Genomic DNA, 11,066 nt, shown 5'->3' on the forward strand with positions numbered 1-11,066 from the left:
CACCCAATGACACAGCAGCTCAGGTCTGTGAGGCTGATAGCAGCATCTCTGGGCCTTCCACGCCTGATTAGGTCAGGTTTACCTGCATCACCTACCTTTTTGATTAAGCCACGTCGCTCGACTAGTGGCTCTGATGACATCGCTACTCTCCCATCATCTTTGCCAGCTGAGGTGGCTTGCTCACGGGGATGGAGCCCCAGTGGCACCTCGGCGAAAGCACTCCAGCACCCACCGGAAGGTCACCCCTCCAAGCCCACCAGCTGCGCTGCAAGAGAAAGGCTTGTCAGGGTGTAAAGTGAAGAGTCAGTCTCTAGCTTACTGTCCCAAAACGGGAGGAAGAAAGGCCAGGCTCCCTACTCCTGGAACAGTTCGCAGCCTCGGAAACCCACAGGGGCAGGCCCGCCCTGCCCTGTAGATCAGGTCGCTGGCAGGGATCATTAGCAGTTGATGGTGGTGTGGGTTACGGTGGTTGTTTAATTAGTGTAGATTGGTTAACGGCGCTGCCCGCTTCCAGACCTCGTCACGTGGCCCTTCACACACAGCATGGAGTGACTCTTCACAGAGAAACAGGGCCACGGGGCTTCCAGCGCCGACACAACTGTGGTTGTCCACTGAGCACCGGACTTGGGGAAGGGAGGGCCACCACCCCTGCCCTCCTCGGAGGAGTGAGGGTGTGCAGGCTGGCCTGGGCACCAGGGAGCCTGAGCTCGGTCAGCTGGTGCCACTGCCCCTCCCCAGGGCTCTTGACCATCACAGGAAGTGATGGGGGAGCACGGGCCTGGGGACCCCGGCCAGCATCTATCGGGCAACGCCGAGGTGACCTCCAGGAGACGCTGACCAAGCTGCACCAGCAGATGTCCCCTGAAGGCACGCCTTGCACAACAGAGAGGACTGTCCTCTAGAACTTTCGCGCACTGGTCTCAGCCCTGCTGTGTCGCCTGGGAGGCAGGCGTGGCTGGGGAGTGGGGTCAGAGTCTGTACCCCCTGCCCTGCCCTGTGACCTCAGCACGGCACCAGCTTCCTATGAAGGGCGGGGCTGGACCACTGATCCCACAGGCACTCAGCCAGGCTGCCTGCCTCCTGAGGGCAGCCTGCGGCTCCAGGGCTGTGTGGCTGTGGGCCAGTCTCTCACCCTCTCTGTGCCTCGGCTCCATCCCCTAGACACGGGGCAGAGGAGGCATCTGTACTGTAGAGGACACTGAGGGTGTGGCTGGCTCCACCTCCAGCACCCTTGTGAGGACCAGGGCAGCACAGCTCACCCATGCATGCGCCCTCTATGAGGTTCCTGAGCGCATGCAGTCAGCCATGCTGCCCCTTGCCCTCGCTGACCATCTCCTTCGCCCGCCAGAGGTCCCTTGCCAGCCACCGGCCTTTTCTGTAGGAGTGTGAGCCCACCTCTGGCCCCTCCATGCTGAGGGGCCTTCTGGTTGCACTGCTTCTGGGACTGATGTGTGGTGACCCTACCAGTCAGAGTGGCACTGCCCCGTGGGGTCTCTGCTGTCCGCACAGGACAAGTCTGCATCCCCAGGGCTGGCCACACTCACAGTCTCCCGCCCCTCTCTTCCAGGCGGAAGCCAGGCTGGCCGCGAAGCGCGCAGCCCGCGCAGAGGCCCGCGAGATCCGCATGAAGGAGCTGGAGCGACAGCAGAAGGAGGTAAGGCAGGCGTCCCTGGGGGCGCAGATGGTGGCCTGCACTGCAGACGCTGCTGTGGACACACCTGTCCACTGGACATTGCTCGTGGGTGGGGACGCATGTGACAGTCATCCAAGGTCAGGCCGGGAGAGCACATAGTTGAGATACCGGGCATTCTTGGCCTGGGCACTGGCCTGGCAGCTCCCAGGTCCAACTTCCAGCTCTGAGCCGGCAACACACACACACACACACACACACACACACACAGCATCTAGGCGCCTGAGCTTTCTGATCTTCTTCTCAGTTCCAAGAGCTGGACTCTGAGCCCTTCAAACGAGAACATGACCAGGAGCGTGTTCACATTTCTCACGACTGGCAACATTGCTTGGTGAGGGGAAAGCCCCTCCCCCCGTGGTTTATAAGGTGTTCCTAAGATTTTGAGGTTCCCAGAGCCCTCCTGTGGCGACACAGAGCAGACCTAGGCCTCTCCTGGAAGGGGCGGCCACTGCGGCAATGCCCCTCACAGGCCGACCGACTGTGCCGAGTGTCCCCCTGCTGCGGCTCTGGGGCTGCTGCCTGTGTGTCTCACGGTCTGACTCTGAGCCGCAAGGCCGGTCAGCCTGAGTGGTGAGCGTGGCTGTAGCCGACACAGCAGAGAGGTCAAGGTCCTCTCGGTGCAGGCTCTCCCTCGGCCAGTGAGACCTTCCACAACATGTCCACCGCCCTCACCGGGCATTCCTTGTTCAGAGATAGGCGTGTTTGGGCGGCAGGAGGTGGATGTCGGCAGCCTCCAGGAGTCGGTGGCTGTCCACCTTACGGAGGGCAAGGGGGCTGGCCCTCCTTCCACACCCGCTCCCACCGGGTCCTGTCCTACAGGAAGGACAAAGGCGAGCCAAGTGGACAGCAGGTCAGATATCAATGGAAATCCGAGCGCCTCTGGAAACCATTCCAGACTCCGCCATGTTCCCAACGGAGGCAGGGAACCCAGAGGGCCATGTTCTGTGGAGGCCGCTCACTCACCACCCTGGCCACTGGGACGGGGCCCAGCCAGCCACTGGAACGTGTGAACAGGGCTGGGCCAGCCGGCTCGACATTGGGAAGAAGACTTCCACATGGGGTGAGGAGTGAGCTAGAGATGAGAAAGGGGGGTGGGGATGCTGGAGCTGGCCAGACTGTGGAGACAGAAGGGGACGCTGGTCCCCATCAGAGGAGCCAGGCCACATCCCACACGCCCACCGCTGTGACCGCAGCATCCGGTGACCGAAGAGCAGAGGCGTGTTTGAGGGACGCCTGGTCTCCTCGTTGAGTGCGGCTGGGACCCGCTCTGCCTCCAGAGCTGCAATTGTTTTGTCGCTCGGTCCGACAAGGAGGACAGAGTGAGCCTCGCCCACCCTAGGAGCCCGGCAGAGCAGTGGCCCGCACCATGGTGGCAAACAGCAGCATTTGCAGTTTGAACCCATCGGCAGCTCTGTGGGAGAAGGGCCAGGCTCTCAGCTCCCGTAAAGTGACAGTCTCGGAACCCAGGGGCCGCTTCTACCCTGTCCTTCAGGGTCACTGTGAGTCAGCACTGACTCAGCGGCAGCGAGATTTGGGGGTTTTTTTGTTCTCTGACATTGGAGCCCTGGTGTCACTGTGGCCACCTGTTGGGCTGCGATGCCCGTGGTCGGCAGTTCGAAACGGCTCTCCGGAGGAAGACGGGGCTCTCTCCCCCTGTCCATAGTGACAGTCTGGGAACCCCCGGGGGTCGCTGTGAGCCAGCACAGACCGGGCGGCAGTGAGTGTGGTTGAGTCACATTGGAGGGACGTTTGCTCTGGCGAGAACCCCAGTGTGCACCCCGACAACAGTGAGGCTGCCTGGGTGTGACTCCCACCCCTTCCCATTGCCCACGTAGATGAGCTGTCAGTGCCCTTGGCACAGCAGAGGGCTGTGCTGAAGCTGACCCCTCGCACCCACAGCTCTTTGGCAAGAGTCCGTGGTTGGGAAAGAAAAGCACTTGTGGCAGGGATTAAGCCAAGACTCCATTTCTATGATCCCAAACCCGTACTCACTGCCAGAGGGTCAATGCTGGGGAGTCAGAGTGACCCTCTAGGCCGGGGCAGAGTTGCCCCTGTGGGTTTCCAGGACTGTCACTCTTTACGGGAGTAGAGAGCCACATCTTTCTCCCACAGAGCACTCCCATGCTCCCACGGAGCGGCTGGTGGATTCAAACTGCTGACCTTCAGGTTAGCAGCCCAGCTCCAAACCAGCCTGCCAGTGGCTTCTTTTCAAAGCAAAGCCTCCCTGTCTCCCTTTGAGTTGAACACACACCCCACCACCACCACCCCGGTGCACTTTAATTCCACACCACGTTCAGCGTCTGCTGCTGGGCCTCTGCCTTCCAGGGCCAGCATGCCCAGCTACAGGAAGGCATGGCTGAGTGAGGCTCCCAGCGCCAGCCCAGATGCCCCTCGGAAAGCATTTGCATGCCAGTACATTGATGTCAGGAAAACACTGGGCTTCCTGGTGGGGGGCCCCGTTGTCTGGCTGTGAAAGGCCTTTAGAACAAGTTTTGAGGGACTTCTGCAGAAACATCAGTCTCAAGACTGGCGGTGGACAAGGCTGCTGGGACTCTGGGCTAGCCCTAATCTGAATGTCTAGAATGTTCCCCACCAGCCCGGGAACCCAAGTAAGCCTCCTCGCCCTGACCCTATACACATATACAGGTTTCAGAATGACCATGGGGAAATGGAATGAAAAGATCATTGGTTTTTTTTTCCCTCTCACTTTCTTAAATTGATCACACATTTAAATGTCAGGGTATCCCCCCTGCTCGTTTACTCCCCACCCCTCAACCTCCACAGAGCCCTCAAAGTTTACTTCTTTGGGTGTGAAAAACATTTTTCTTGTTTGTTTTTTCTCTTCTAGTCATGGTGTCATTGGTAGACGGTGTGATTGTGCCTTTAAGATCTGAGTCTTAAGATGTGCGTATAGAGGCATATCTGTAGTGCATAGGGCTTCAGAAAGGTCACGTAAAAAACTCCACGTGACTTCTAAGGGGATGTGCTGGGCCGATTAAATTTAAGGCCGAGAGGTCAGCTCAGAAGGTCATGGTGACCATTGAATGGGGCCCTGTGCAGGGGCTGTCCCGGACGGCAGAGACATTGGGACAGGCTTTACTGGGAATAAACCTGAGCAGCTAGCAGCACTTTTTGATAGAGAGAGAGAGAGAGAGAGAGAGAGAGAGAGAGAGAGAGAGTGTGTGTGTGTGTGTGTGTGTGCACGTGTCCCCTGACTGGTTCTGTTTCTGGAGAGAATTGACTAAGACTCACAGTGTGAAGACAGGGGGTGTCCATCTCGGCATTACATCTGGTATCAGCATGGATATTGGGAGTCGGTCAGCCCAAACCTAGTGGATAATGGAGGTATTTGCCACCCCCACCCCCACCGAGCCCAGTGAGGCCCAGGAGACCCCCACCCCGGCCCCCGCCGAGGAAAGGGAAGCCAGCTCGGCTGTGCAGGGACGTGGGGTGAAGAGTCCACCGTGTGCCTTCCCCACTCACACTGGGCTGCCATCTGGCGGGTAAGCCCCACGAGGTTTGGAAAGGCTTCCTTCCAGCTGTGTGTCCCGTCCCCCCTTGACTCCAGGGCACTTCCTGGTGGCAGGCTCTGGGGAGCATCTCAGGGACACAGGTTGATGACGGGGGTCTGGACGTCTCTCCATCCACTTGTATTTGTCAAGATGCTTCGCATCAGCTGTGCCACCAAGCTCCGAAGAGCCTGGGGCAGGGCGGGGTGGCGAGCTGGCTGCTGGTAGCCCAGAGCCCCCAGGCCAGGCCCCCGCCCCCCACCAGTGCAGAAGGTGAGAACCAGCTAGGGCTCCCGCCCACGTTGACAAGGAGTGTGGGCTCCCTAACAGGGACTGTTAGGGAAGACTACACGTGGCTGTCCTCTGGGAAACCCACGGGAGAACCAGTACCAATGGGAGCCCAAAGCACCTCTCTGTCACCATAGCGACCAGGTAGCAGGTGTGTCCAAGCTTCCACGGAGGCGTGAGCGCGATTCTGTGCACCTGAGCTCACCCTCATCACGTGGGCAGGTCCTGGCCCTGTTCGTGCCTGGTCTGATAGGGGGGTAAGAGAGTTGTGATGTCTTTGTTACTGTTCTTTGTTTTACTTCTCTGGGTTCCAGTGTCCACTGCAATGGCTACCCAGGGCTCACAGACCATGTTCATGACTAAAGAGTTTATTGGGGAAGTTAACAAGTTGTCATGTAATTTATCAGGACAAGTGACAAAGTCCCAGGTCTGTTCATCAATGTGAGCCTCAACCCAGAGGCACACAGCTCAAGCTCTGCGGGTCCGTAGGCCCAGCTCCCTGAGTTCAGTGCCCAGAGCCGCCCACTCCAGTAAGCCTCAGCCCACAGGCACTCAGCCCCGCTTCTGTGGGTCAGCAAGCCCAGCTTCCCCAACTAAGTGCCCAGAGGCACCCCACTCTGCACGTCAGCCTCCTGCCTAAAAGCACTCAGCTCCACCTGCTCCGTGGGGTAGAAGGTCCATTACTGTGTTTCATGGTCTGGCTCCTGGTTCTGCTGCTGCTCCTCCGATGCCATGGCCGTCATCTGGATCCAGGAGGCTCACTGCGCAGGGATCTCGGGTCCAGAGGACACGCTCCACTCCTGGTTCTTGCTAGTAATGAGATCCCTCCTGCTTGTCAGAGGGCTCATTTTATACCCAGCCGGATGGCCCTCCAGGAACCCCTGTTCACAGTTACTGACAGGTGAATCCTATCAGTGTTGCCCCCCACTTTCTTACCAGACCCCAGCAGGGAAAGGTCGGTTGGTGGGAGGTAGAGAGTTTGGCTCACAGAGCCACATTCAGTAACTCGCTGCCCTTGCAGAGGGGACTGAGGGAGTGAATGGACATCTCATTCTTACCCAACAAGGAGCTAGAAGAACCCTCAGAAGGAATTGAACAGGAGAACGTGCCACACTCCCAGCGTCACCACATCCGCCGTCTTGCGTCAGACGCTTCCTTCTGTGTTTCACTGGGATCCTCCCGGATTGCGTCCTGGTATAGCCGCCTAACCAGAGCATCTTTCGGCACCATGGATGACTTTGCGTCCTGGTATAGCCGCCTAACCAGAGCATCTTTCGGCACCATGGATGACTTTGCGTCCTGGTATAGCCGCCTAACCAGAGCATCTTTCGGCACCACGGATGACTTTGCGATTAGGGGCCGGCATTTCAGGGCTGGAGCTCCCCGTGTGACGGAAATGCTGAGGTGGATGGTGAAGGAGCGAGCACATGGCACCCGCAGGGTCCTGTGGAGACCACAGCGGGTCCTAGTGGATTCACACCGGCACGGCCACGCTCCTCCAGCCCATTGATCCAGGACAGACTGGAGAAGTGAGGGATGAGGACATCCTGCAGGGGGTTCAGAGGGCTTTGGGGGTTCCACTTCATATTAGATGTCTATTTGGGAAGTACCCGCTGTTTGGGGTGGGGGTTCAAGCCCTCTCCGTCTTCCCCAAGATGACTCTCCTGTGCGAAGTTCTGGGTGACTGTGGGACCTGCCTCTGCCGCTCTGCTTCTCTAACGGGGTGATGTCTTTCTCTCCCCCTTCTCTCTTGCCCCTCTCTGTAGATCTATCAGGTTCAAAAGGTAGGCACTTCTTTGTTTCTCCTCTGTTTGCATGCACTGGTCTCCGGGACCAGAGCCTGGTCGCCTTCCAGCAGTAGCGCTTTGCCCCCGAGATGCACAGACCTCTCGCTTCTCAGAATGCCGCTTGGTGTGTGAGGGCGTGTGAACACCTCTGCCTCGCCCGCACCCCCCGCACAGACACCCCGAAGAGCCACCTCCAGACACATGCCTCTGTCCTTGCCCTTTTCCATCAAGATGCTAGGAAAAATGCCCCTTGGGGAGGGGAGGGGCTAATGCCCAGACAAAGCACGTTTCTGAATTTGGGGACCCTCTTGAAGTCAAATAAGGAGCCCCCAGAGTACAGTGGCCAACACCCTCGGCTGTTAACCAAAAGGTCGGAGGTTCAAACCCACCGGCCACCTCACAGGAGAAAGATTGGGCTTTCTGTAAAGATGACATGGGCCCTCGGAGACCCGGGTGTGTGTGTGGGTGTCATACGGTGCCCTGTAGACTCACTGAGTCACAATCGAGCTGACAGCCACCAGTGTGGTGTTTTTGTTTGTTACTTTCCCTGCCCTCTTCTCTCTCCTTAACCACGAGCCTGAGGAGGCCACGAGGCTCAGCGGATTCAGCACCCGGGTCTGGTTGGTGCCACATTGGTTCTCCAAGGGTCCACATACTGATATGTACATTCAGAGTAAAGTTTCAAATTCTAAAGGGAGTCCCATGCCAGCTGGACCTGGCAAAGACAAGGCTGGCCGCTCCGCTGTAACTAGCAGAGCCCGACTCAATGGTCTACCCCTGTAGAATCGGCACTCCGTCCTGCAGTTCCCACAGGGACTCTCCGCGCAGCTCACCCATGGCTTTCTCTCCCTGGGCTCCCCAGCAGTGCAGCTGTAGAGCTTTGTCCCAAGGGTGGCTTGCGTCCAGAGTGACAGCAGAGGAAGGGCCAGCGTCCTTGGGGCAGAACACAGGCCCAGCCCCGGCTCAGGGTGGACACGCCCTCCTCCCAGGTCTGTGCATGGGAAACAGAGGAAGTGGCTCCTCTCTGCTGGCCCTTGTGGCTGCCCAGCACCTCGGTCCTCTTCTCCTGGGTCACAGCTGTTTCTGCAAGCCCAGTGCTCTCCACCTTCCCTGGCTTCTTTGCATGACTCACCTGCTAACCACGCCCCCCCCCCCCAAGTCACCTCACCTTCCTGAAGCTTGCTGTGTTGGTGCCACTCACTAACACAGGACACCTGCTGATGCTGGAGGTGCCCTCTGTCCCCCTCCCCACCCCCCCAGAGAGATGGCAAGGACAAGTAGCTGGCGTTCCAGCAGGAGAGAGGCTGTGGGATTGAGCTCCTGTTTCTCTCGTGAGAAGACCTTCCCGAGGGCACTCTGACAAAGGTGTAGAGGGGTCAGACAGCCAAGGATGAGCGTGGAAAACGCACGAGAAACACGTCTTTGGGGATTTAGCGTTTTATTGGGAATTCATATTCACTGCCCGCCTCTTTCAAAGGGTATTTTCATCTTTCTTGATCATGATAAAGCGGGACGATGCCGTCAAGTTTCACAGATGAATAATAGACACGCGGCCGTGGGGACAGGCCTGGCATGAACTGAATTCCCATACACCGAGGACAGAACAGCTTCAAGCTCCTGTCTTCTATTTCAACAGAGGTTAGGGCATGCTATTAGAGGCATTTGATTTTCACCTCCTTTCTGAATTTAAAGTCTAAAGAAAGTGGTATACAGAAAGAGATGGGGTTGGTAGATTTTGGGATTATTTTGAAAACCTTTAGCCCCCTCCTATTTTTTTCCCTCTTTCTGTTTTCCCATGTAGCCAACCCTCAAAGGAAAAGGCGTGAGACCATGTTAGGGCATTAAGCTTGAAATTTGGCCACCCTTCAAAATAAACTGAAACCCAACCAAACGTAGCCCGCCGACCCAGCACCTGCCGTCTGGCCTGCTGGGGTGCAGTTTCAAGGACTGTTGTGTTCTGGTAGCATCCAAATCCCCCACCCCCCCACCCCTTGGATGGTGAGATTTTAATGTGTCAAAAGAGAAAACCCCATTTGTGTTCTACGAGATGGAGGCCCCGACTGGTTTTCCCTTAGAGGGTTTTGAACGGGTTCAAACGTTGGTTAACATGGACATGGCTTGTGCTGCAAAACCTGGGAATTAATGAAGCTGAATCCTGGGATGAGGTCAGTGGAGGCCGAATGAGCCCTGGAGGACACTGGACAGCTGCAGACATTCAAAGTGGCATCACTGGCCACTGTCTTTGAGCCGGGCACCATTGTTTCTGACCCCGCCCAGCAAGACACTTGGTTGCTAGGTAATGCACACGCGCCTTGTGTTCAAAGTGGGAGAGAGATTCTAGCAGGGGCCTGTGATTTTTTTGTGCTTTCTGGCTCTCGTTCTTTTACAGCCACATTTGACAAATTCAAGTCCCTTCCTGTGTTGCTGCGCCAAGCCATCGCTGGCCCAGGAGGGACTGGCCTGAAGGCCTTTCTTAGTGTGGACGGAGCGGCAGGAGAAAAGCAGAAAGGTGCTATTTGAGATGAGCTGGGTTGCCGCCTGGTTCTGGAGCGGCCGTACCTCCTAACAGCAGCAGCAGCCATTCCGAGTCTCCCTGCGTCATCCTCACCAGGACCGCTGTGCCGCCCACTAGCAAGCAAGGCGGGAAGCACAGAGGTCGGGCGTCCAGTGAATCCAGAGCACAGGCCACAGCTCTGCTTGCGTTTCTTCTCTGAGACCCAGAGACCACCTGGCCAGTGGGCTCTCTTAGGAGACCCCAGTGTTTTCTCAGGTACCCAAAGCCAGATCAGCGCTCTAGAGACCATCACAGAGCCCCCTCCTCCATCAGTGGGTTTGCGGGGGGTTGGTTTGATTTTCCTATCACTTGGGGACTGTTCTCGGCTGCGCTTCTTATTAGCAGCCCTGCCCCCTGGGCAGTTCTGGGAAGCAAGGACTTGAAATAAGGTTGCTGTGAATTTAGTCTCCAGGTCCTGTTGCCAGCTCCCCACCCAGGAATGCTTTTGTCCTGCGCTCTTGGTTTGCTGGGGAGCTCCTCTTTCCCAGGCTCCCAAATCCCCCTGCCTGGGGACAGGGCAGCTCCCCCTCCCACCTAGAACCCACAGTGAGTTCTGGCTGCTGCTTGGGCTTGTCCCCTTGCTGTGGGCCGGGCTGCCGTTTGAAAGTGCATGTCCGAACAGTTTCTTAAGCAGTTGCCTTTTCCTCCTCCCCTGACATCTCTCCTTTCTGCCTCCAGAAATACTATGGGCTGGACACAAAGTGGGGTGACATCGAGCAGTGGATGGTACGCCTTGCGTGCGGGTTCCGGCATTCAGACGCATTTGCATTGTACCCGAGGGTGGTTCTCCTGGGACTCTGGGCATCTGGGCCCTGATTGTTTAGAGATGGGCCTGGTCCAGCCTTTGTTGTCTCATCTTCCCCGGGTGGTGTGAACGATCAGTGCCAGGTGGCGACTAACCTGAAGGAAGGTTGTGCACCAAAGAACAAAGGCCTGGCAGTCAAGTCCCTCAAGAGAACAGCCAAGGAGCCCCTGTGGGGCAGTTCTGCGGTAGACCCCTGGGAGGGGGGCTCCCTTGGTCACCCCCAATTCCTCAGGCAGACGACGCTCCCATGGGGATCCATAGGCTGAACCTGTGTCCCTGGCCTGAGGATTGTCCAAATTGACAGCCACACCTGGAAGTGGCCGTATACTCAGTCCTCTTCGCTGTCCGCCCTGTGAGCCCTCTCGGACCCCGACTCACCTCGTCCCCGCCTCGCCCCTGTGTCTCCTGAAACCCCGGGACAAACCCGCCCCCC

General features: G+C 57.6%; 1 protein-coding gene across 1 annotated transcript in view; it reads left to right on the plus strand.

Annotated features, from left to right (window-relative positions):
• Window positions 1-762: 762 nt before the first annotated feature.
• The window catches only part of LRRFIP1 (LRR binding FLII interacting protein 1), a 64,058-nt gene continuing 53,754 nt past the window's right edge, over window positions 763-11,066 (plus strand). The window contains exons 1-4 of the mRNA XM_045294409.1: window positions 763-816; window positions 1,568-1,654; window positions 7,254-7,271; window positions 10,507-10,554. Coding sequence (XP_045150344.1) covers window positions 763-816; window positions 1,568-1,654; window positions 7,254-7,271; window positions 10,507-10,554 — 207 coding nt within the window. The remainder of the gene's footprint in view (window positions 817-1,567; window positions 1,655-7,253; window positions 7,272-10,506; window positions 10,555-11,066) is intronic.

This window comes from Echinops telfairi, unplaced genomic scaffold, assembly GCF_000313985.2.
Source record: "Echinops telfairi isolate 266 unplaced genomic scaffold, ASM31398v2 ScPeMD7_3;HRSCAF=10, whole genome shotgun sequence".
Taxonomy (NCBI): domain Eukaryota; kingdom Metazoa; phylum Chordata; class Mammalia; order Afrosoricida; family Tenrecidae; genus Echinops; species Echinops telfairi.